The sequence below is a fragment of the Sphaeramia orbicularis genome, chromosome 7 (assembly GCF_902148855.1).
Source record: "Sphaeramia orbicularis chromosome 7, fSphaOr1.1, whole genome shotgun sequence".
Classification (NCBI taxonomy): Eukaryota; Metazoa; Chordata; class Actinopteri; order Kurtiformes; family Apogonidae; genus Sphaeramia; species Sphaeramia orbicularis.
Window position 1 is genome coordinate 271,164 of NC_043963.1, and position 27,500 is coordinate 298,663.

Sequence of the window (27,500 nt, forward strand, 5' to 3'; positions counted from 1 at the left end):
TCTGAACATTTGAACAGGATCTGAAACTGGAATGTCTGTGAAACAGAATTTCAGTTTGAACACAGGAACATTTTGTGATAGAACATTAGATCCTGTTGGGATCAAATAAAAGTGTTAGTATTTGTGCAAATATCTAGTGTGATTTAAATCTTCTAGGAAATAATCTTTAAAAAAAAAAAGAAACAAAACAAAAATTTCCTTTTTAACAGTATCATGATATATCATAATATATTGTATCTAAGGGCAGTGTATCAGCAAGAACCTGGCGATACAATACAAATCACAATACTAGAACCATGAAACGATATATCACGATACTGTTATCAAGGCAATATTTTTTGTTTATTTTGTTTCTTCTTCTAAGAGAACATTTTTTGGAAAATTTTAATTATACTAGAAACACGCACAAATACTAAACAAATTTTTATTTGATCAGAACAGAATGTAACACTATAACACAAAACTTTCCAATGTAAAAATGAAATTTTGTTATAAATAATAACAATAAATAAATAAATAAATAAATAAAATGATGTTCACAGACATTACAGTTTCAGATCCTGCTCAAATGTTCATATTCTATTAGTTGTGAAAAGAATGTACAGTGGACAGTCACTGAATCATCCAACATCAGAACAGTATTTTAGTTCAATCCCAACAAATGAACTACCATCTGCCTCTCAGACAGGAAAAAGTGCTTTTAGGATGATTCAAATAAACATTTTTTAATAAAACAGTGTTATCAACTAAAAAAAAAACTGGAACACATTGACCTGAAATATAACAATACGACTTTCCTAGTACAGACACAACAGAGAAAAATACCCATGTGAATATAGAAATTAAAGAAACACTAAAAAGAAAAACAAAAACTAAAATGAACCTCCACAATATCTGCATTTGACTAAATACCTAAAAATATTGATACAGTACTTTTTAATATCAATACACTATTGTGAAATGAAATATCACGATATATTGCAGAACCCATATTTTCTTCCAGTCCTAATCGTATCCTGATCCTAGCCTTGTCGTTTGTATGGTATCTCCAGTTTCTTGCAGATACACACGCCCCCTCTTCAGAATGGATGTGCTCCTGTTTGACGGCTGCTTCCTCCTCCTCGGTGTCTCCGCCTGAGGAGCTTTTCCATGGCGGACCAAGTTATCCAGGTCATACATCACCTACTTTAGCATTACCCTTTAAAAACAGAGGATCCAGGACACCTCCACCTCCACCACCACCACCACCACACAGGCCCCAGCTTTAAAACAGAGGATCCAGGACACCTCCACCACCACCTCCACCACCACCACACAGGCCCCAGCTTTAAAACAGAGGATCCAGGACACCTCCACCTCCACCACCACCACACAGGCCCCAGCTTTAAAACAGAGGATCCAGGACACCTCCACCACCACCTCCACCACCACCACACAGGCCCCAGCTTTAAAACAGAGGATCCAGGACACCTCCACCTCCACCACCACCTCCACCACACAGGCCCCAGCTTTAAAACAGAGGATCCAGGACACCTCCACCACCACCTCCACCACCACCACACAGGCCCCAGCTTTAAAACAGAGGATCCAGGACACCTCCACCTCCACCACCACCTCCACCACACAGGCCCCAGCTTTAAAACAGAGGATCCAGGACACCTCCACCACCACCTCCACCACACAGGCCCCAGCTTTAAAACAGAGGATCCAGGACACCTCCACCTCCACCACCACCACACAGGCCCCAGCTTTAAAACAGAGGATCCAGGACACCTCCACCACCACCACACAGGCCCCAGCTTTAAAACAGAGGATCCAGGACACCTCCACCTCCACCACCACCACACAGGCCCCAGCTTTAAAACAGAGGATCCAGGACACCTCCACCTCCACCACCACCACACAGGCCCCAGCTTTAAAACAGAGGATCCAGGACACCTCCACCTCCACCACCACCACACAGGCCCCAGCTTTAAAACAGAGGATCCAGGACACCTCCACCTCCACCACCACCACACAGGCCCCAGCTTTAAAACAGAGGATCCAGGACACCTCCACCTCCACCACCACCACACAGGCCCCAGCTTTAAAACAGAGGATCCAGGACACCTCCACCTCCACCACCACCACACAGGCCCCAGCTTTAAAACAGAGGATCCAGGACACCTCCACCTCCACCACCACCACACAGGCCCCAGCTTTAAAACAGAGGATCCAGGACACCTCCACCTCCACCACCACCACACAGGCCAGCCCTGATGCTGAGCTCCACAAACAGCACATCAGCCTCATCAGTCGGGGTCGCACAAAGGAAAACAGGACACGGACAGAGACGGAGACACGCAGCCAAGGTCGAACAGGCTGGAGTTCAACTGTCACAGCCTTTAGACCAGGGGTGTCAAACATGAGGCCCATGGGCCAAATGAGGCCCCCCAAAGGTTCCAATCTGGCCCGTGGGACGAATTAGCAAAGTCAGTCAGCTAACGTCTGTAACACAGTCAGCTAACGTCTGCAACGCAGTCAACTAACGTCTGCAACGCAGTCAGCTAACGTCTGTAACACAGTCAGCTAACGTCTGTAACACAGTCAGCTAACGTCTGCAACGCAGTCAGCTAACGTCTGTAACAAAGTCAGCTAACGTCTGCAACGCAGTCAGCTAACGTCTGCAACGCAGTCAGCTAACGTCTGCAACGCAGTCAGCTAACGTCTGCAACGCAGTCAGCTAACGTCTGTAACAGTCAGCTAACGTCTGTAACAAAGTCAGCTAACGTCTGTAACGCAGTCAGCTAACGTCTGCAACGCAGTCAGCTAACATCTGTAACGCAGTCAGCTAACGTCTGCAACGCAGTCAGCTAACGTCTGTAACGCAGTCAGCTAACGTCTGTAACGCAGTCAGCTAACGTCTGTAACGCAGTCAGCTAACGTCTGTAACACAGTCAGCTAACGTCTGCAACGCTCCGGGATTGTTGGTCGGAGTGGAGCGGGGCTGGGGGTTGCACGCGCTCCGTGAATGTTGGTCGGGGAGCGGGGGGGTAGCGTAGCGTAGCGGTCGGACATTGTCGCTTTACTCTTCCTCTAAGTCCATACTCTGCCATAGGTGATAGTATGGATCCAAGTTATTATTCCAAGAACAACCGGCTTCCGCGACTCGCCGGGCGGCCACTTCCTTCACACTGTGGGTTCGAGTTTGAGGCCGGAGGACCTCCAGAGGAGGAGGTTTCCCCTCCGCGTCTTTTCCGCGTACGAGACCAAGTCTTCCCTAGGGGTTCACAAGACAGAGCGGCCCACGGGTCCGCATACTCCTGGTCCTGCTCTGAAAAATCAATCTCATCCACTATTAATCGATTATGCAAAATTAAAATGAGATCAATTAAAACGATTTTTTTACCCCGCCCTACTAACGTCTGTAACGCACTCAGCTAACATCTGCAACGCAGTCAGCTAGTAAGATAGTTTGTAAATGTAAACATTTCATGTAATTTTGCATTTTTTCAAACACTAAAACAAGAAAAGAATTTGGAGTCATCAGTATTTATAGTTATTATGAAAGTATTTTACTGACTGACCCACTTCGAATAGGGCTGAATGTGGTTTTACAATCTTTATTTGTCACATGTGGATGTACAGGTACACTCACAGTGAAATGAAACCACAACGAGCACCCCTGTGCAAACTGTGCATAGCTTAGAATAAAATAAAATAAAATGAAAAGATTTAGAGTAGAAAAATTATAACAAGATAAAACAAGTGCTGTCAGTCACAACAAGCCCCGCCCCTCGCACATATTGTATCTTATTTTGTCATGGATCCAGCTGATGTCATCATATCTATGCATGTGCTGATGTCATATCAATACATCTTTTTCTTTTTTATTGACTTATAAAATTTTAAATGGAGCGGCACCTTCATACTTGACAGAGCTGGTTAGACTATATGCACCTTCTCCTGCCCTTCGCTCTCAAGGATCTGGCCTCCTGACTGTGCCTAAAGTCAGGAAAAAGACTGTCGGTGAGCCAGCCTTTTCCTTCCGTGCGCCAACACTCTGGAACAGTCTTCCTCTGGACATAAGGCAGGCATGTTCTGTGGAGGTTTTTAAAGCAAAGCTCAAGACCCACTTGTTCACTCTGTGTTATAAGTCGTGATGTTCTTTTACTGTTAATGTTTTTAGCTTTTATGTTTTATTGTTTTATTGTGATTGATTTTATATCTGTACAGCACTTTGATTGAAAGCGCTTTACAAATAAATTATTATTATTATTATTATTATCTATATATGTGTCAAGTCTGGAGTAAATTGAAACAAAAATTGATGTTTTTTTAGACGTGAAATTTTGTCCATTATAAGTAAATGGGAGAAAGAAAGATTTTAAAAATTCGTAAGAAATTTAAACTTTGACCTACTTTTCCCAAAATGTAATCACATCTATTCTGGGTCACTGGTAATTTATAAACTACATTAGGGCTGAATTCAACCAACAGATTTGCTGCTAAAGTGTAAACAAACAAACAACACACAAACTGAACCAAAAACAATACCCTTGCCTTGGGGGGGGGACTGACTTTATAGGGCATTAAGATTGTTTAGATCATATAGACATTTATATGTTTGGATTCATGAAGGTAAAAGGGTGTGTGAGGGGTAAAAATACCTAAAATATTTCAAATATAAAATAAAATATAAAGTATAATATGGACATGTGAACATACAAACAGTGTAAATATGTTCCAATATGTGCGATTTGAAAAACTGTTTTTTTTTTATTTTTAACTGAACTAAAATGATTCTTAATGCCTTCAGTGTCATTTTGCCGTTTCCCAGACTCCTCCCACAGGCTGCATCTGACCCTTTGGGGGGCCGGTTTTGGCCTCTGGGCCATATGTTTGACCCCTGTGCTGTTAGAGTCCATGTTTGGCCTGTGTGCTGATGTTTGAAGGTTTACTTGGAGGTCATGTGACACAGTGTGCGTACTTTGACTTTTCTTGTACTCAGGTCATGTGACGGTGGGTGCGGACCCCTACCGTAGTATCGGCTGGCCCTCCAGGCCCTGACGGCGCAGTGCAGGACTCCATCCAGCCACAGCAGCAGCCAGCTGATGCAGAAGCCCAGCAGCAGCCCCAGCATCAGGTCCATCTCCTGCTTGGTAACGCTGTCACTCACAAAGTAGTTTTCTGATGAGTCCACCAACGAATGATCCCCATCGTACGGAATGACGTAGTGGACGTGATGCCTGGGGGCGGGGACACAGAGCGGGTTAGAGGCGGAGCTAAACCCACAGCCACGCCCACCGAAAGGTCCGGTTCAGACGGGGTTTACACGACACACATACACGTCAGCACACACATCCACAGGCACCGTCTAACTCCTGGAAAGGCCATGCATCCATTTTCCAAACTGAGGTCGTACCGATCCAATATTAGGATCAGATATCGGCCCCGATATCAACAAAAATAACCAATCCTTCTCCTTTATAGTTTTTGCTCCGTCATGCACATCCAGAGCAAAGTTATTATCATTAACTAACGAAATGACCAAAACCACAATTGTAAAAACATTTTCGTTAACTGAAATAAATAAAAAGTATAATTAAAAGAAAAAAACATAACTAACTGAAACTGTATTGTGTATGCAAAACTAAAACGGATAAAAATTATGGATAAAATTCCCTTTGTTTTTGTCTTTGTCAACATCAGATTGGTATGAAATCAATTTATTTGGCTCTATCAGTTTTCTGAAACTGTAATGTCTGTAAAACAGAATTTCAGTTTGAACACAGGAACATTTTGTGATATAACATTAGATCCTGTTGGGATCAAATAAAAATGTGTTTAGTATTTGTACAGATTTCTGCTGTACTTCAGTTCTTCAAGGAAATAATCATTTAAAAAAAGAGAAACAAACAAAAAATTGCCTTTTTAACAGTATCATGATATATCGTGATATATCATATCGTGTGTATTGGGACTGTGTATTGGGAAGAATCGAATCGATTCTTGCCAATACACAGCCCTAGTTCTAATGAACATGTAGAAATGTTAAACTAAGGCCTAATATTGTTAAAATTGTACTTTTTTGCTCTTAAACAATGAAAAAAAACTGGAGTTCTTATTCACAGGTTTCTTCTGCTGTTCCTTTACACATAATATTGGTCTGAATGTGGAACCTGAACTAAAACGAGTCCTGGACCAGCTGTTCTTCAGTGTTTTCAGACAGAAATGTCACATATTCTACCTTCAAGCACAGCTGAAGTTGAATGGAAATATCACTGACTGAATATAGTCACTGACCTGCATAGAAATAGCCATAATCATACACACATTAAACACCTGCAGGACACAAACAGATGTACAGATTGTTATGACCCTGGGTCATAATTTGTCTATTTATATGTATATGTATGTGTTTTCTGTTTAGTGTGTGTGTTCTCCCCCGTCCTGTAGGTGTGCTGTGCCCCTTTTGTTTCCCTTTGTTGCAGGTGGTTGATTGGTGGATCATGATTGCCCGGCCCTTTAAAGCTGGCCCTGGAGCTCCCGTCCTCGCTCGCTCTTGCCTCCTGTCAGCTCCCAACCCTGTGTTCGTGTGTGTGACCGTCAGTCTTCGATCCTGGAAAAATCTGATTGTTTGTAGTTGTAAATAGTTTTGTTAAATTGAACCTTTTTCTGGTAGGGGAGGTCGGCTCTTTTGTTTTCACCTTTTCTCCTGTTTTTGTTAGGTAGTTAGGTAAGTTTTCTGTATTTTATTTCCTGCATTTATTTTGGTTAGGTAAGTTAGTAAATTGTAAAAGAAGATATTTTGTTTGTTGTTTTAGCCGCTCCCTCCCCTAACCCTTCCTTAGTTGAACAAAATACTGATAATAAATATTGTGAATCTTAGTTTTTGACTGACGTGTGTGCTTGGGAGCTGGGTGGGGACAAAAGTTGAGCCTATTATGTTCGCCCTGGTGAACCCCTAGGCCGGGGCGTAACAAGATGACAGAACCCCCCCCCCCCATCTGAAGTGAACACATGAACCTGTCAACAGGAGAACTCAGTCCAGTCCAGTGCAGTGGGGGGGGGTTTACACCTCACACAGACGCTTCCTTCCCAGATGACATCCCCAGGTTAATTGTATTTAATCATTGCAGTATTAGAAATGCTAATTATTAATTAGGTTAATGGTTTTTGAGACACTGCAGAAGTGATCCTTTGTGCTCCTTTTGTTGGAGCCCATGTCTCAACTGGGGGGGGGGTTGTCAGGACCTCCAGCTCCACCTCAATGGGAACACTTCACAAAAACATGTTAGTATGTAGAACATTTGGAGTCCACATCTGTTGGATAAATGGACCCAAACCAACATATATGTGTTAGAACACACCATCATATACCTGGAAAACAGCAGCAAACCAGCACTGTGGTCACTAGTCTAACAATGAATCTGATTAAAATATGGAACATTTAACACATTTAATCTGAGGCAGATCACTTCTATTAAACTGTTGAACAGTGGAATCACAGTAAATCCCACATCATCATCATTTGTTGTAGTTAAAGGTTTGTGTGTTGCGCTGAGTGAATGTTGAAACTATTGTTTATATTCTGAGGATGATACTTGACTGTCTTTAACTAATATCACTTAATTATTCAACAGTATTCATGGTAGTTCATGGACCAGTACTTTATTGAAGCACCTCACCGGTTTTGGTTCTGACGTCCAAACATTAACACGACCTAAAATGCCTCTTGTCCCGCCTTGTGTGTGACTGACAGAGTTATGGGTCAGTGGGAGGCCTTGGATGGAACCTCAGAGCAGGAAGTGGATCCACATGGGGGATTGGCCCTGACTCTGGACCACACTGAGGTCCATTAACTTCAACAAAACACTCAGCAATCTGCAATAAGATGCTCCCAAAACGTCTGTTTCATTTTGTATAAAACAGGTGGAAAACTCCTTTTTTTAACCCTCAAAGACCCAAAACCATCCACTGATCTAAAAGAACCTCTGAACCACTGAACCTATCATCATGACATCGAAATAATTCAGGTCAAATACAGTTCTTCATCTTTTCATGGTCATCAGATATGACCGTATTTGGACGTTCAGAGGCTCCGTAGTTATCGTGGAAACACTGTGACCTTCTACAACCCATGGAGTTGGATTAATGCCAGTGGATGGACACACTGGGTTTATATAGATTAAATAATAATAAAATGAACAAAAGTGAATTAAAAATGCACAAAATAATCATGTAAAAAAAAAAAAAAAAAAAAAAAAAAAAAATATATATATATATATATATATATATATATATATACACACAAACAAAAATGTATTAAAATAAAGTACAAATCAATAAAATAAGCAACAAAATGAACAAACAATAGCCTAAGTGGTCAATAAAATGAACAAAAATTAATAGGAAATCAACAAAATAATAAGTAACATGAACAAAATAAGCCAAAACTGAACAAAATTGAAGAAAAATAATAAAATAGGCAACGAAGTCTAGAAAAATGAACCAAAACTAGCATTGATTCACCAGTCAAACCCATGGAGTTGGATCAATGACAGTGGATGGACACATTGGGTTTATACATGTTAAATGAAATGAACAAAAAATTATAATAATTTAGAAAAAAAAAAACAAAAAAAAAAAAACAAAAAACAAAAAAAAAACATATAATAAGAAATAATGTGAAAAAAGAAGCAAATAATAAACCAAAATGAAGTAAAAAGAACAAAACAAGCAACAAAATGAACAAAAACAGCCAAAGTACTGAATAAAAGGAACAAAATTAATAATAAAAAAATAATAAGTAACATGAACAAAATAAGTTAAGGAAGTAAAATTAGAAGGGAATAAAGGGAAATAGAAGGGAATAAAGGGGGATAAAAGAATAGAAAGAAATAAAGGGGAATAAAAGGGAAAAAGGGAGAATAAAATAAAATAGAAGGGAATAAAGGGGAATAAATGAGAACAATGGCGGCGCCTACATCAGGGATTAAAGCAAAAATTTTTCATCTGACTGAAAATTTTCTTCTGGTCAAAATCATCGTCCACTATTAAAAATGATGCAGTCCAATACTACTATAGTGTACAAGTTTATATAGTCAAATGTGGCAGTACTGTAAAACCCACTGAATGGGAGGGTGTACAGGTGTAGAAGATTAGTAACATGGAGAGAAAAAATGTCATGAGTGGTACTGGTGGGGGGTCTGGGGGTCCTCCCCCAGAACATTTTTTAAAGCTTCAGGTCAATTTTGGCGCTCTGTGGTTAATTTTAAAGGGTATGAAAACCTTTGAAGCAAGTGAAAATTATAACTAGAAGAAAACCTTACTGCAAAAAATGAGTGAAAAACTTTTTATTTAACAATTTAGGAACTCCTAAAACATAACTCCAACTCCAACAGCACATGAACTTTGGGGAAAATGTCTGTGTAAATGTAACCCTAACCAACTAATCTTCAGCTTCTCAGATTGATGGCGGATCAGGACTTTTTTACCATTGGAATCATACAGAATTTTCTTGTGGCAAACTACGCACATCACGCACCAGGCTGCTTCATTTTTTTGCACCATGATCTAATTGGAGTTCCACTCTGCCTACCTAGATGATGTAGTCATCTTCAGTGACACCTGGGCAGACCATCTACATCATCTAGGCTGAGTCCTTGGTCAAATCCAGAGAGCAGGACTGACACTAAATCCTGCTAAGTGTCAGTGGGCCAAAGAGGAGGCCAAGTACCTGGGCTACCGGTTGGGACGAGGGGAGGTCCGACCACAGCTGGACAAGGTGGAGGCCATCCGCAACTGCCCACGACCATGGACAAAGAAGGAGGTGCGCTCCTTCCTGGGATTGACGGGGTGGTACAGAAGGTTCGTCCCACAGTTTGCCACCATCGCTGCTCCCCTGACGGCCCTGACAGCAAAGGACCAGAGGAACCCTGTCACCTGGACCGAGGCCTGTGAGACCGCCTTCGCAACGCTCAAGACCTGCCTCTGTTCCTCACCAGTCCTGAGAAGCCCAGACTTCAACCAGAGGTTCCTCGTCCAGACTGACGCCTCAGCGGTTGGACTTGGGGCCGTGTTGGCCCAAGGTGATCCGGGAGAGGAATGACCCATCCTGTACCTGAGCCGTAAGCTGCTGCCCCGGGAGACCAGATACTCCACAGTGGAGAAGGAGGGTCTGGCCATAAAGTGGGCACTGGAGAGTCTGCGGTATTACCTGCTGGGGAGAGAGTTCGACCTGGAGACGGATCACCGTGCGCTGACCTGGATGAGCTCAATGAAGGACCACAACAGCCGGCTCACCCGCTGGAATCTCTCTCTCCAGCCATTCCAGTTCCAGATTCGACATCGCGCTGGAAAGACCAACGTAGTGGCTGACTATCTCTCCAGGTTGCCGCACATCGTCAACCTCGGGGAGGAGGGGAATGATGTGACGGAGCGGCCGTAGACGCCACGTCACTTTCTCCCGCACGGTGCGTTCTCCCCGTGGCTCTGTGGGAGGAGGCAGCGTGTGTAGAGTGCCAGTGTCCCACACAGACCTGCTTCAATGGACGTGCGGGGAAGTAATTTCTCACCACATTCCCCGTTCTGAACCCTTTTTTTTTCCCCCCGTGAGTAGTGCGGTCGAGGGTGCACACTTGACGCCTACATTTAAGACTCGCTCACAAACACAGACTCACCAGACGCTGATCCGGCCGCATCTTCCGCCTTCGGTCACCACTCCAGGTGGCGAACCGGGGCACTCCCTGCTTAGCCCTTTTATAGCGCATTGTGGCGCGCCATTGGAGGTCAGGTGACCTGGACTAGTTTATTTTTTTTCCCTAATTATTCAATTACGTTGTTTTCCACTATATTTACATTGAAGGTAAATGCCACATGGAGGGCATTTTGTTAGTAAAATATTTCTGTTATTGGATGTGATTATTTGGTAAATTATTTTTTCCTGAGTTTTGAAGTTTTTGTTAAAACCCTGTTTTTTATTAATTTGGTCTGCCCGGGGGAGGGGCTAAGAGTATTTAATGAGGGGTTTTTCTGTCAGACGGGCAGACAGGGTTTGGTCTCCAGGCTGTGAACTTCTGGTGAGGGTGGATAGTTTTTTTTCTTGTATATACTTTAGTTTTGTATTGTAATTAATTTTTCACGTTATGCTGAATAAAATCACAGAAAATAGTTTGACGACTGAGCCATCATTATTTTTTTAATCTGGGAAACCCGAACCCGTGACAGTCTCCCTTCTCATCAAGCCACGCCCACCTCCATCTACAGGGTGTCCCATAAGTCTCCATACATAGGAAAAATAAACGTTTCTTGACATAAATCATTTTTATTTATGTAATATGCTCTATATGACTGCCATTTTGTCGGGAACACATTTCAATGCGTGTCCTCCACTGCTGCAGAACTAGAAAGAAGAAATATAAAGAAATACATGGTAGAACCATATATGTATGGAATGTATTATGTCTCCTATGTATGCAGACTTATGGGACACCCTGTATTTTTCACGCATCTCTCAATAGTTCCCACTTCAGCTCCTTCCTCTACAAACGTGTCCATGATGTCGTATATGCTAGCCAAAATAATCTGTACGTCGTCAAACCTGCGTCCTCCCTCCCGCCAATATCGTGTTCTCTTTTGATTGGAAGAAATTACGTCAACTGAAACAGAAACTATATTCCGTTCCAGATCCTCTCTGAGGGGATTTAAAATACAGTGGCTTTGCAAATACCAAGGGTGTTCCTCATTCATTCAGTTTTATCTTCGTACTGTACCACACAGATAGAAATAAGATGCTAAACGGGTCCAAATAAAGCACTGATGCAGTCGGGCGCGTAACCGCGTAAGGCCGCGGCACGCACAGCCGCACGCACGGGAAGGGCACATACACACAAACACACACACACACTAGTCATATACCGGCAAGAGGAGATAAGCTATGAACCCAAACATGAAGGTCCATGTACAGGGGTTGGACAAAATAATGGAAACACCTTAAAAAATCATCAAAATATAATTTAATATGGTGTAGGTCCGCCTTTTGCAGCAGTTACAGCCTCAATTCTCCGAGGTATTGATTCATACAACTTGTGAATTGTTTCCAAAGGAATTTTCAGCCATTCTTCAGTTAGAATACCCTCCAACTCTTTTAGAGACGATGGCAGTGGAAATCGACGTCTTACTTGAATCTCTAAAACTGACCATAAATGCTCAATAATGTTGAGGTCTGGGGACTGTGCCGGCCATACGAGATGCTCAACTTCATTAGAGTGTTCCTCATGCCATTCTTTAACAGTTCTAGCTGTATGGATTGGGGCATTATCATCTTGAGGTGAAGGTGTTTCCATTATTTTGTCCAACCCCTGTAGATCAGTTGTGTCTTCTTCCCTTTTCGCTGTGGTTCTTTCATAATGAAAGCTACTTGTTCGCACTAAACTAAAGTTAGTCTGGAGGCTGAACTTCGGTAAAGCTGAACTTGTCCATGTGTTTCTGAGGCACAAAATGAGCAGCGTTTCCTTCCAAAGATAAATAGTCATCAATCTCTCCTCCCGACATAAAAATAAAGAAGTCATCTTATTATCATCACTGTTAAACCTGTCACCCCCCTGTGCGTGGAGTGCCTGTGTTAAACACCTGCAGATTCAGGTCTGCAGACCCAGGACCTGGGACCTGGTGCCGACTGGACTCCACGAAACACGTGGGGAACTTACTTCAATATGACTTTTTTCCCCCCTCAATTTTTCTATTTGACGGAAATCCGTCGTGATGATGGAGAACTTTAATCCCTGGCCTACATCCATGAGGAAGTCTACATTTACAGGATCAGTGAATTAAATACAGGAAAATACCTGATTTTCACTGAAAAAATGCAAAATACAGAGGATAAGATTATAATGTAAATGTAGGTAAATCACTTAAGGAAGGTTAAATATAGAAAAATAAATGTGGGAACTGACACAAAAGTAGTTCTGGGTCTTTATGGGTTCAATCCAAACACACGTAAATATAAACACCTGGTTAGCTTACCAGCCGACAGGCTGTAAGCTATCGTCATCATGTGGCGTCCGGCGGCGGCGGCTGTCGTCGTCCGTTACAGAAATTTCCATCGTCTTCTTCTCCGAAACTACAATTCCGATTGACTTCAAACTTGGTATACAGCTTCTGTATGATGATGTCAACACAAGGGATTGAAATTATTTGGATCCAGATCTGATTCTGGATTTGGTGCAACTTTGAAAAATTTTCCCATTATAACAGATAGGAAGTGGATTGATCCAATAAATCAGTATCAATGATATAAAGTGTGAATTTGAATTTTTTACAGATCTGATTGGAATATGAGCAAAACATGGACTATTTCTGTAATAGAATAAATACACAGAACTGGGGGAGAATAAATGGATCTGGATACATTTACCTAAGCTTTGAATTTGGACGATAAGATACAGGGACACTGGTCCGATTTTTTTTAGCTTACCAGCTGACAGGCTGTAAGCTATTGTCGTCATGCGGCGTCTGTCGTCTGTCATCGTTGTCGTCTGTCGTCCGTTACAAAACTTTCAATCGTCTTCTTCTCCGAAACTACAATTCCAATTGACTTCAAACTTGGTATACAGCTTCTTTATGATGATGCCAACAAAAGTTAGTGAAATTACTTGGATCCAGATCTGATTCTGGATTTGGTGCAACTTTGAAAAATTTCCCCATTATAACACATAGGAAGTGCCGGTAAGCTACAGGGCCATTGGTCCTATTTTTTTTTTTTTTTTGCTACCAGGTGACTTTGAAACTAAAGCTCTGACCTTCTGTACATTCTAATTCATTTTGTTCATGTCCTTTTTTTAAGTAGAGAAATAAAGACTATTCAGTCATCTGAAATTAAAATGAATAAATAATTCACACAGATGGACTAAAAGCGTGGAGTTAATGTTTAAACAAACACCCTGCAGTAGGATCCAGGGGGGTGGGGCTTCTGCTGCCGCCATGAAAACTACAGCTACAGCCAAATCACAGAACAGAAACAACTGACAAATAATACGACACTGGACTGGTCCTCAGGCCTGACATGGGGGAGCGCTGTGGGTGGGGCCACACTTCCACACCACTGAAAAACAAGGGCGCTAAAGCCGGAGCTCAGCTTCATCTTCAGCTTCTGCGTCCATGGAAACACACAGCTGGGATGGATATGAGCAAACAGCTGATGGACCAGTTGGACGGTGCATGATCAATGGAATGGACTCATACTATTGACTTTGACAACTTTTATCCAACCCAAACCCTTTACCTGGACAGTCAGAACCATGTACAAATTGTTCTATAATATTTTGCCGAGTTTCCACTACGTGGAATCAGCTCGACTCCACTCTGGTACCAGGTCCTATTCCAGACCCTTTCCACTCTGGTACCAGGTCCTATTCCAGACCCTTTCCACTCTGGTACCAGGTCCTATTCCAGACCCTTTCCATTCCAGATACTCCTCATTTTCCAGTACCTGGTCGTCATAGCGATGCGGTGCGTCACTTCTGTGTCGTCTGCTCAGAGTTGCTGATAAACTCACTGGTTGCCTGTTGTCTGGTCAAACTCCTGCTGAATGTTTGCGTCTGAACCTCCTGGACAAACCATGGTGTAGTTTTACAGACTGTCATCATGTGGATTCACCTACTGACAGATTTACTGGAAAAGGGCGGGGCACACACACCACTCTGACCAATCAGAGGTCTGCAGTGTTTACAGGGTCACCTTTTAGTATCTGGTTCACAGTCCTGGAACCTCAGCAGAGGTGAGACCAAAAAACTAGTACCAGGTACCAGATTCCAGGCCCTTTTATGTAATGGAAATGCTAAACAGCCAAGTCGAGTCAAGTTGAGTCGAGCCAAGCTGATATCACATAGTGGAAATGCGGCATAAGAGGCCTTCACTGATCAGAGGGAACATGTGGGTTTATAATGGCTCGGTTCAGTTTGTCTCATCTGTGCTCAGTTTGAGTCACTATTTGGTCCATTTTAAAGTCCAAAATTAAAATAAGCACAATCTGAACTTGCAGTTTTGATAACATTTACCTAAGGGTAGACATATTGACCATAAACGAGCTCTTCACTGACCCACATATCAGAGGTCCAATGGCTTTATGTGCTCTACGGAAGTGTCAGTATGAAACACCACTACAGCCACTTTAACATGAGCTAACTGGAGGTATAGGGGTGTGTTTCATGAGTGTCATAACAACCTTAACGGGTGTGAAAATGAAAGTAAAACTTAACCCTTGAATGCCTGACTCTCGGCTTCTATGCCTCTCACGAAATTTTCACAACTCCTAACCTAAATCCACTGGACCCCCTGGAAATGCTGGGCCCCACCAATTTTTGCCCACTGCTCACTGTTAAACTACTGGCCACATGACTGCACATTTAGAGGAGAGATTGGTTAAACTGGATGAGTAGGCTAACGTTATGAAAGGCTAACATTATCCTCTGTTTTCCTCCTGTTGAATCCATTTCCATTCATACAGCATACTTGTGTGTCCAGTAAAACCTACAAACTGTCACGGATCAAGTCATGATCATTTTATAACAGTGCACAAATACTACTGACAGATTTGTGGGTAAACTAAATAGAGTAGTCTTATATGTCACTGTTTCTAAAACAGGGCATTTTTATGGACTTTAGAAAAAAAAAAAAAGCCAAAAATAGAAAGTATACCCACTTCTCCAAGGACCACTACACCACTGAGTTTGGAGTTGGAAAAAGCTCCAAAGTATCTGGGATGAACAGGTAGAAACAGAGACTGAAGTCCAAATATAGATATTTGATTCCAAACCACTGGATCCAGGGTTCCTACAGGTTTCTACAAGTTACATTTAAGACTTTTCAGACCTTTTTAAGACAAATTAGAACAGAATCTAAAGCCTATATTTCACAGCCAAACTGACAACAATTCATCCTGGAATTGGGATAAATGTATTTATTTACTCCGATGCTTTGAGTCATTTCTCACCAAACGCTGCAAAGAAAGAAAACGATAACTGGAAACAAAACTGAAAACCCACCAGACCCACTTTAAAACCTTTAAAGACTTTTGAAGGTGTTAAATACAGATTTGAAAATTCCAGACTTTTCAGACTTTTTCCAGGAACTAGGGGTGTAAGAAAATATTGGTTCTGCAATATATTGCAATATTTAATTTTACAATACTGTATCGATATTAAAAAGTACTGTTTCAATATTTTTAGGTATTTATTCAAAGGCAGATATTGTGGAGGTTCATTTTAATTTTTTTGTTTTCCTTTTATTTATTATTATTATTTCACACTCTTTTATTCAATAATGTTCGTTCCTTTGTTGGGATTGAACTCAAATCCTGTTCTGATGTTAGTTGTGAACTAATAGAATCTGAACATTTGAACAGGATCTGAAACTGGAATGTCTGTAAAACAGAATTTCAGTTTGAACACAGTTGGAACATTTGGTGATAGAACATTAGATCCTGTTGGGATCAAATAAAATGTGTTTAGTATTTATGCAGATTTCTGCTGTAATTCAATTATTTAAGGAAATAATCATTTGAAAAAAGAAACAAACAAACAAAAAAAAGGGTCTTTTTAACAGTATCATGATATATCATGATATATTGTATCGTGATCCTAGTATTGTGATTTGTATCGTATCACAAGATTCTTGCCGATACACAGCCCTAGTAAGGATCCAGCATCTTAGGACTACATAGGTGTGAATCAATTGGACAAAATGACTCTTACTTTGCTCTAACACACACACACACACACCAATCTGGAAATAATGACGACTCCAAGGTTTTCTCTTTGTTTCAGTGCAATAGAAACCAAAATATTTACATTTACAAACAATTATTCCACAAAAAAGTTTTAAATAACCTGAAAACTATTTGGACAACATTAGGTCTGAGTTTATTATTAATAGGGCTGTGTATTAGCAAGAATCTGGTGATACGATACAAATCACAATACTAGGATCATGATACAGAATATCACGATATATGTTTATGTTTATGTTTACGCATTTGGCAGACGCTTTTTTCCAAAGCGACTTACAGGGGAAAACCAATTAAATCACTCAATCAATCAAATTTTATTTATACAGCACCAGATCACAAAAAAGTTATCTCTTGACATTTTATATATAGAGTTGGTCAAAACCAGACTCTAAGTCAATTCTACAGAAACCCAACAGAATCCTTCAGGAGCAAACACTTGTGACTGGTGACAGTGGCGAGGAAAAACTTCCCTTTAACAGCAGATATGTCATGATACTGTTAAAAAGGCAAATTTTTTGTTTGTTTCTTTTTTTTTTTTAAATGATTATTTCCTTGGAGAACTGAATTACAGCAGAAATCTGCACAAATACTAACCACATTTTTATTTGATCCCAACAGGATCTAATGTTCTATCACAAAATGTTCAAACTGTGTTCAAACTGAAATTATAACATTATTTTAGTTCAATCCCAGCAAAGGAACTAATATCTGCCTCTCAGACAGTAAAAAGAACTTTAAGGATGATTCAAATAACCATTATTTAATAAAACAGTGTTAAATAATAATAAATAAAATACAAATAATAAAGAAAAAAAAAAAGAAAAATGAACCTCTTCCATATCTGCATTTGAATAAATACCTAAAAATATCAATACAGTACTTTTGAATATCGATACAGTATTGTGAAATGAAATATCGTGATATATTACAGAACCAATATTTTCTAACAGCCCTACTGTTTGTGTCCTGCAGGTGTTTAATGTGTTTATGATCATGGCATTTCTATGCAGGTCAGTGACTATATTCAGTCAGTGATATTTCCATTCAACTTCAGCTGTGCTTGAAGGTAGAATATGTGACATTTCTGTCTGAAAACACTGAAGAACAGCTGGTCCAGGACTCGTTTTAGTTCAGGTTCCACATTCAGACCAATATTATGTGTAAAGGAACAGCAGAAGAAACCTGTGAATAAGAACTCGTTTTTTTTTCATTGTTTAAGAGCAAAAAAGCACAATTTTAACAATATTAGGCCTTAGTTTAACATTTCTACATGTTCATTAGAACTAGGGCTGTGTATTGGCAAGAATCTCGTGATACGATACAAATCACAATACTAGGATCACAATACGATATATCATGATACTGTTAAAAAGGCCATTTTTTGTTTGTTTCTCTTTTTTTAATGATTATTTCCTTAAATAATTGAATTACAGCAGAAATCTGCATAAATACTAAACACATTTTATTTGATCCCAACAGGATCTAATGTTCTATCACCAAATGTTCCAACTGTGTTCAAACTGAAATTCTGTTTTACAGACATTCCAGTTTCAGATCCTGTTCAAATGTTCAGATTCTATTAGTTCACAACTAACATCAGAACAGGATTTGAGTTCAATCCCAACAAAGGAACGAACATTATTGAATAAAAGAGTGTGAAATAATAATAATAAATAAAAGGAAAACAAAAAAATTAAAATGAACCTCCACAATATCTGCCTTTGAATAAATACCTAAAAATATTGAAACAGTACTTTTTAATATCGATACAGTATTGTAAAATTAAATATTGCGATATATTGCAGAACCAATATTTTCTTACACCCCTAGTTCCCGGAAAAAGTCTGAAAAGTCTGGAATTTTCAAATCTGTATTTAACACCTTCAAAAGTCTTTAAAGGTTTTAAAGTGGGTCTGGTGGGTTTTCAGTTTTGTTTCCAGTTATCGTTTTCTTTCTTTGCAGCGTTTGGTGAGAAATGACTCAAAGCATCGGAGTAAATAAATACATTTATCCCAATTCCAGGATGAATTGTTGTCAGTTTGGCTGTGAAATATAGGCTTTAGATTCTGTTCTAATTTGTCTTAAAAAGGTCTGAAAAGTCTTAAATGTAACTTGTAGAAACCTGTAGGAACCCTGGATTCACACATTTTTATCTGATCCCAACTGGATCTAATGCTATATCACAAACTGTTTCTGTGTTCAAACTGAAATTATAATATTATTTTAGTTCAGTCCCAACAAAGGAACTAACATCTGCCTCTCAGACAGTCAAAAGTACTTTTAGGATGATTCAAATAATCATTATTTAATAAAACAGTGTTAAATAATAAGAAATAAAATACAAACAAAGAAAAACAAAAAAGAAAAATGTACCTCCACAACATCTGCATTTGATTAAATATCTAAAAATATCCATACAGTACTTATTAATATCCATACAGTATTGTGAAATGAAATGTCGCGATATATTGCAGAACCCATATTTTCGTCCATCCCTATAGCTGCAGGTACTGACACCAGCAGCCCCACGGACCCACAGCAGGTGGGGGGGACACGGTCGAAAAGCAGCCGCGTGGAGGGAGCATCCACGGGCCTGTGGACGCGTGCGCATGTGCGGACACTGAGGACGCACTTGATGCTTGGCTTGTTTTTGATCGGCCTCAGATGCTCACAGTTCATTATCTATTTATGGCCCCGACACACACCTTCAGATACGCAGCAACCCCCCCCCCCATAACAGACCCACACCAACATGGCTGTGTGTGTTCGAGCGCATAAAGGAGGACACGAGTGGGCTGTGGAAGAGACAGAAGGATGCACCGAACCGAGGCCTGTCCGGCAATTAACAACACACACACAGACACAGACACACACACACACACACACACACACACACACACACATGCGTGGATGTGGATGTGGGTGCGTGTACCTTCCACAGTTGCAGTGACACACTCGGTCCTCCCCTCGCAGATGCGGTAGGATGTAGTTGTGGAATCGGTCCAGTAGTGCGTTCATGTCCATTAAACAGGCGATCGCCTGCAAAGAAGCATGGGACATGTCAAGCATTACAGGCTAGGCTAGTCCCCCACGCACGCACGCACGCACGCACGCACGCACGCATCCACCCGCTCCTTCCATCATTCCACAGACAAAATGAGAAGAACGCCCCCAGACCCCCCATCAGGGGACCGCATGGAGATGGTTTATTTATGACAGCAGGTGATTCCAAGGAGGCTAACCCACTTCCACATGTGATGGACGGGCCTGGCTGGGGGGGGGGGGGGGGGTCTTACCATTACAACTGAAGCACCAAGAATCATAAAAATCATGGTGGTTGTGATCATATGCATCCAAACTTCCAAAGTGGCCGCCGTCCTCTGGCCCCACTGGGGGGTGGGGGTGCGGTGGGGGGGTGGGGGTTCCTCCTACCCGCGGCGGTGCAGACGCTCCGGCTGGGCTCTGGGCGCTCTGTCCCTGCAGGAGCCGCGCATGGAGCCGCCGCGCCGGCCCCTGGCTCCCCGGCCCCTGGCTCCCCTGCCCCTGGCTCCCCGGCCCTGCCTCAAACTGCCCGGTCTCCCCTCCGTCCCCTCCTACACGCACACACGCACGCACACACCGGCTCCGTTAGTCCGCTCCTCACTGCGCCCTCTCCATCGGTCGGGGGTCGGATGCGGCTGCCGCTCAATCCGAAAACAGGCTTCCCAATTACCGATGCAAACAGTGGTCCGTGGTCCGTCCTAATCCCCCGGTTTGCGGTTCGGTTCCTTATCCGTGCACAAGCACCATGAAAGCCTGCGGAGGCTTCCCCCCGGTCCCGGTACCAGCTCCGGTTTTCCCCGTTCGGTTCTCCCTCTTATTCCGGTTCTTCCGTTACCGCCGGCGGACCCGCTCCTCCATGGGCTGAAAACGGCCTGCACGGTTTAAAGAGCTGCAGCAGCGGCTCCGCTCACGGCCCTCCGCCTCTGTCCGGTAGGCTCTGTCCGGTGGACAGCTCTGACATCAGGTCCGGATCAGACCGGCAGCTCCGGAGTCGGACCCACTAGACCCACCCTGCGCCCCGAGTCCAGTCCGGATCCAGCTGCACCAACGCCCGGAGCCAGACACGCATGATTATCCCATCCTGGCTTCCAGCAGCTACACGAGCATCCACTCCCACCGCCCCCCCGTGCGTGCGTGCGCCCGTGTGTGCGCGTACACGTCAGCAGCGCGTGTGAGTGTACGGTGGGCGGTATGTACGGCGCATGCCCGTGGGCTCATTATTCTACCTGCAGATGGAGCAGGACGGACCCTGTGCAGAGGATGGAACCCGTTTCACCAGGTTTAACCCCTGTTACCCCCCAGACCAGACCCCCCCACCCCCATGACCCCCCAGTCACATCTCAGTGCCAACACACACAAACTGAGCCCTGTTTCTTTTTCTTTGAAGACAATGCAGCTGATCTTTGTCTGATTCTGCCCCACTCCTGTTTTTGCTGTTCTATATGTTTTGCCTGAAAAAAACCTCACATACTTTATTAAACGCAATGTCAAACTTATTTTATCCATATCCTACGGCGGCCCAGAGGTGCAACCACCCAAAAAATTATCCACTATTAAAAAAAAAAGAGAACGGCCCAAAAAATTATCCACTATATATTTTTAAAATAAGTTTATTTTTAGCGCATTGACCTCCACTTTTGGTGGGTTACTTCCTTAGCATTAGCCACATTAGCCACATTATCTTTTGGGTAAGCAGCACCCCCTTTAACTGAAAAGGTGGATGATGGGTTTTTTTTCTTATAGTGGATAATTTTTTGGGCTGTTCTCTTTCCTTTTTTTCTTACAGTGGATAATGTTTTGGGCTGTTACCTTTTTTTTCTTATAGCGGATAATATTTTGGGCTGTTGCACCTCTGGGCCACCGCAATACTCAGACCAATATGACGTCAAATGGCCCAGACCGGTAAAATAAGAGCATAATAACCCAGAAATAATGTGAACTCCATCCTTTCCTTTGTGTTTTACAGTGAAAAAAGCACAATTATATGATGAAAATGTTTACATGAATGTGAATGACAGAAACAAACTGAAATTTATTAAGAAAAATAAGTGCAATTTTAACAATATTATGCTTCAGTTTATCAGTTTATCATTTACACATGTGCATTAGAATGTACAGATCAGGACCAGTAAAATAATAGCATAATAAATAATGACAACTCTAAATGTTTCCGACCTCGTGGGAACTAGGGGTGTAAGAAAATATTGGTTCTGCAATACAACGCAATATTTAATTTCACAATACTGTATCGATACTTAAAAGTACTGTTTCAATATTTTTAGGTATTTATTCAAATGCAGATATTGTGGAGGTTCATTTTTGTTTATATTCTACTTTTTATTTCACACTCTTTTATTCAATAATGTTCGTTCCTTTGTTGGGATTGAACTCAAATCCTGTTCTGATGTTAGTTGTGAACTAATAGAATCTGAACATTTGAACAGGATCTGAAACTGGAATGTCTGTGAAACAGAATTTCAGTTTGAACGCAGTTTGAACATTTGCTGATAGAACATTAGATCCTGTTGGGATCAAATAAAAACGTGTTTAGTATTTGTGCAGATTTCTGCTGTAATTCAATTCTTTAAGGAAGTAATCATTAAAAAAAAGAAACAAACAAAAAATTGCCCTTTTAACAGTGTCATGATATATCATGATATATTGTATTGTGATTATAGTATTGTGATTTGTATCGTACCACCAGATTCTTGCCGATACACAGCCCTAACCACTAGAGATGTTCCTGGTGACTAATTTGCTAATTAGTCACAAGGAATTAGTAATTAGTAATTAGAATCTAAAAGTAAGAAAACAACCAGAAAACTGTCAAAATTTACAACAATGGTAGCAACACAGTCCGAAAAAATACTGCATGTATGTGGGAGCCATTTGACTTTCCGGCCGAGTGTGGAGACTGGGGGGGTCACAGCCCTGGCTAGTGGTCGGTTGCTGCATAACATCTTAGATGCAACATGTACAGACCTGATCAAAATCTTCAGACCAGTTGAAAAATAGCTAGAATTTACCTTTTGCACATTTGGATCTTAATGAGGTTTTAAGTAGAGCTACAATATACAAAAGCAAGAAGGGGGAGTGAGACAAAAAGCACTTTGAAAAAGTCATTTCTTGAAAACAACAAGTAAACTGAAATAGGCTGTTTATCAGCTGATCAAAAGTTTAAGACCATCGCTCAAAAAATTACAAAAAACTCTCCAAACCAGAACAAAAAATGTTCTCAGTAGGACTCAGTAATGACTAGCTCCACCGTTCTTGTTAATCACTTCATAAATTCGTTAGGCCATGCTTGATGCCAGTGTTTCCAGGAGGCTGGTGGGAACATTGCTCCAAGTGGTGAAGATGGCTTCACCAAGGGCATCAGCTGTGTGGAACTGATGGCCATTTTTATAAACTTCCCTTGCCATCCATCCCCAAATGTTCTCTATGGGATTTAAATCAGGGGAACATGCAGGATGGTCCAAAAGAGTGATGTTCTTCTCCCTGAAGAAGTCCTTGGTCAAGCGAGCATTGTGACCTGCAGCGTTGTCCTGTTTTTAAACCCAGCTGTTCCCACACAGACCAGGGCCCTCAGTCATGAGGGACGCCCGCTGCAACATCTGCACGTAACCGGCCGCCGTTTGACCACCCTGCACCACCTGAAGCTCCAGTGTTCCACTGAATGAAAAAGCACCTCAGATCATGATGGACCCCCCTCCACTGTGCCGGGTAGAAAACATCTCAGGTGGGATCTCCTTGTCATGCCAGTAACGTTGGAAGCCATCTGGACCGTCAAGGTTCCATTTTTTCTCATCAGAGAATAAAACTTTTTTCCACCTTTCAGTGTCCCATGTTTGATGCTCCTGGCAAAGTCTAAACGGGCAGTTTTGTGGCGTTGGAGGAGACGAGGTCTTTGAATTGGTTTTTGTTTTTGAAACCCTTTTCCCGCAGATGCCGTTTGATGGTTATTGCGCTGCAGTCGGCACCAGTAAGGGCCTTCATTTGGGTGGAGGACCGCCCTGTGTGTTGACGGACAGTCAATGGGATCCTCCGGCTCAGCGCAGGTGTCATTTTTTTGGGTCTACCACTTGACTTTTTTGTTCCATAATGCTCAGGATCTGTCCAAAAATGTAGAATGATGGTCTTACTGCGTCCAACCTCAGCAGCAATGGCACGCTGCCAGAGGCCTCGCTTATGCAGCTGGACGATCCGACCACGTTCAAGAAGAGAAAGCTTCTGAGCTTTAGCCATCAGGAGGGCATGACCGTGTGAATGCCCCACAGAAAATGAGAATTTGGAGCAGATTTTGGCTTTTATAGCCTGTGGTCTTAAACTTTTGATCAGCTGATAAACAGCCTATTTCAGTTTACTTGTTGTTTTCAATAAATTCCTTTTTCAAAGTGCTTTTTGTCTCACTCCCCCTTCTTGCTTTTGTATATTGTAGCTCTACTTAAAACCTCATTAAGATCCAAATGTGCAAAAGGTAAATTCTAGCTATTTTTCAACTGGTCTGAAGATTTTGATCAGGTCTGTACATTAATAACTGACATTCCAGCGCATTTTCACCGGTAGAAGGATGGAAAAACACCAGTTACAGGTGGACTGGAACGCAGCATAAGTTCAGGGTAAAAATGTGTCTTAGATTTCTTTTTTTTAAAACATCAGAGGTGGAGGTCATAATTTAAAAATATTTTTGACAGTAAAATTGCACCTTGAAAAACAACCTTTTAATGTAACACCCAACACGTAAATGATGCAACTGCACAGCTAACATTAACTTTACAGATAAGCAGCTTGACAAGCAGCCTGTATAGAGGGTCTGCACATCCGTCACTCCCCCCCCCCAGGCCACGCCCCTCTCAGTCAGACTGAGTGTCTTAAACCAACCTGTTCAACATGACGGAGTATAGCAGTAAACAGCCAGAGAAAAGGGAAAATGTGAAATCTGAAATGAAGGACAACTGGACTGGACATGGATCTGTACGAGCTACCAAAGAACAAGTGGTCCATGAACACTGACATGTGGACACAAATGGAGGATCCAGACCTGATCCAGGGGGGAGGGGGTCAGCGCTATTTGGACCTGAAACAAATATACATGGTTTCATCAGGACTGACAACCAGGGTCCAAAACTAGGACCAGAACCAGCTGATCCAAAGGCTCCAAAACTAGGGCCCAGAACCAGCTGATCCAAAGGCTCCAAAACTAGGACCAGAACCAGCTGATCCAAAGGGTCTAAAACTAGGGCCCAGAACCAGCTGATCCAAAAGGCTCCAAAACTAGGGCCCAGAACCAGCTGATCCAAAGGCTCCAAAACTAGGGCCCAGAACCAGCTGATCCAAAGGGTCTAAACTAGGGCCCAGAACCAGCTGATCCAAAGGCTCCAAAACTAGGGCCCAGAACCAGCTGATCCAAAGGCTCCAAAACTAGGACCAGAACCAGCTGATCCAAAGGTCATTTCCAGTAGACCGTGGACTGACCCCAGTGAATATATGCATGATCTACTGGGACTGAGCAGATTTACTGAGTCTAGTTCAGATCCAGTCCTTTATCCAACACAGATACTACTGCTGCGGACCAGCAGGGCACCACTGCATTCTGGGAAATTAGCAGATTTACACCACCTGGTTTAAATTAACACATTATTCTGATAATATTATGGATTTATTGTCAGAATATGACGACTTTCATCTCATAAACCAATGACATTTTTGTTAAATTATGAGTTTTTTTATAACTACGACTTTATTCTCAGAACATTGTGATTCTTTTTGTATTCGACTTTATTCTCATAAAATTCCAGGTTTTATCTCCATATTTTCTGACTTTCTTCTGGTAGTGCCCAGTGTTTTTCTTTTCTTCTGTGGTCCTAATACTCCGTCGTAGCTTTATTCTCCAGTTCCCCCGTATTTGTAAAACTAGGTTGGCCTCAGTTTCAGTTCGTTTACTAATCATGTAGGAGCACAAGGTTCACAATCACAAAATGAGACAAAAACCAGGAAAGATCTGATCATGAAACCAAGATCTGCACTAAGAAGGAGCGTTAGCCAAAACAGTCAGTCATTTCAGGTCTGATTGGACCCAAAAATACAGCATCAGTGAATGTTAGCTGACCCCAAACAGGATCCACAGATCTAGGTTTGGTTTCCTGGATTTGTGGATCCATCTCCTTCTCTTTTCTTTGTCTTTGGGTGTCTGTAAACGATAGCTCCCACTGCTTTAAGAACCTGAAAATACAATCAACCAACAACAGCTCTGCCCCATTTTTTATTAAATACTGTTCTTCAGTTTAGACCGGGGCTGTCAAACTCATTTTAGTTCAGGGGCCACATACAGTCTAATATGATCTTAAGTGGGCCGGACCAGTAAAATAATATAAATAATAGGATAAGAACTGATAAATAATGTCAACTCCAATGTTTTCTCTATGTTTTTAAGTGAAAAAAGCAAAATTCCTTAATGAAAAGGTTTACATGTACGAACTGCACTTGAACATAACATGAAAAAATATGAACAACCTGAAAATTCTTAAGAAACATAATAGCAATTTTAACAATATTACGCCTCAGTTTATCATTTATACACGTACATCACAACTTACAGCTCACAGTGGATCTACAAATACACACAATATCACAATATTGAGTAACAGGCAGAATGTTGTTAAAATTCCACATACTTAAGACATTTTTATTCAGGTTATTCACATTTTTTTGTAAAAGGCTAGTCTGTAAATATAAACATTTGTGTAATTTTGCTGTTTTTACACTAAAACAAAGGGGAGGAAAATGGTTTTCATTATTTATAGGTTATTATGATAGTATTTTACTGGTCTGACCCACTTTAGACTGAATGGACCTAAAATGATTTTAACGTCCTTGATTGTTAATATCTTCAGCGTAATTTTTGCATTTCACTAATTCATCCCAGGGGCCAGACTGGAGCCTTTGGTGGGCCAGTTTTGGCCCCCGGGCCGCATGTTGGACACCTGTGGTTTAGACAGGATTGAAGCCAGCGCTGTCACTCATCTCTCTCTTTCTGACACTCAGTGGGCGGAACTTCTTGACGTCTGCTGGCAGTGACGTCACGCGCAGACCCTCTATTTCCACTTTGAAAATTTGAAAGTCCGGCCAAAACGCGTTAGCCGTCAGTTTAGGAAAAACGGAAAACTCATGCTACATCTCATATGTGGGACTTTCAAGTAACTTGGCTTTGAAACCGTTAAAGGTTTTAAGTTAATCACAGGTCTATGGTGGGAAACCGCCCAAACTTTGACCCCAACAGGCTAATGCTACATGGATTTAGCTAGTTAGCTAGCTAACTAATGCTAACGTTAGCTAGCGAATGCTAACAGTCATAGCAGTAATTACAACGTATTAACAGACAAACACGCTCGATAATTTACCTTAATATTCTTCTTCAAGAGAATAAAATCCACGGCTCAATAGTCTAATCTTCAGGTTGTCCTCGGTGACCCGGGCCGGTGACCGGTGACCGGTGACCCGGGCCGGCGGACTGGACACAATTCCACTGCTGAGCGGGAGACTGAATGTTGCTACTGCGCATGCTCACTTCTTCGTCTTCTTTGAATGCGCAGTCGCAGTCAGCCTGTTGGATCCTTCTGTTGTTAGTGAGCTTCATATGGAAGTACATCTCATCAGATTTTGAATTATAAAAGCCATTGAATTCCTT

General features: G+C 41.8%; 1 protein-coding gene and 2 long non-coding RNA genes across 3 annotated transcripts in view; 1 reads left to right on the top strand and 2 right to left on the bottom strand.

Moving 5' to 3' along the window:
- Positions 1 to 3,748, top strand: part of LOC115421824 (uncharacterized) — a 14,408-nt gene extending 10,660 nt beyond the window's left edge. The window contains exon 3 of the long non-coding RNA XR_003935753.1: positions 3,739 to 3,748. This is a non-coding gene — a long non-coding RNA (uncharacterized LOC115421824). The remainder of the gene's footprint in view (positions 1 to 3,738) is intronic.
- The window catches only part of tmem240a (transmembrane protein 240a), a 29,529-nt gene extending 9,360 nt beyond the window's left edge, over positions 1 to 20,169 (bottom strand). The window contains exons 1-3 of the mRNA XM_030137765.1: positions 20,068 to 20,169; positions 19,704 to 19,810; positions 5,020 to 5,228 (exon numbers count right to left, since the gene is read on the bottom strand). Coding sequence (XP_029993625.1) covers positions 5,020 to 5,228; positions 19,704 to 19,810; positions 20,068 to 20,124 — 373 coding nt within the window. The 5' untranslated portion in view covers positions 20,125 to 20,169. The remainder of the gene's footprint in view (positions 1 to 5,019; positions 5,229 to 19,703; positions 19,811 to 20,067) is intronic.
- A 170-nt stretch (positions 20,170 to 20,339) lies between these two features.
- LOC115421823 (uncharacterized) overlaps positions 20,340 to 27,500 on the bottom strand; it is a 14,898-nt gene continuing 7,737 nt past the window's right edge. Inside the window, exons 2-3 of the long non-coding RNA XR_003935752.1 lie at positions 24,691 to 24,694; positions 20,340 to 20,852 (exon numbers count right to left, since the gene is read on the bottom strand). This is a non-coding gene — a long non-coding RNA (uncharacterized LOC115421823). The remainder of the gene's footprint in view (positions 20,853 to 24,690; positions 24,695 to 27,500) is intronic.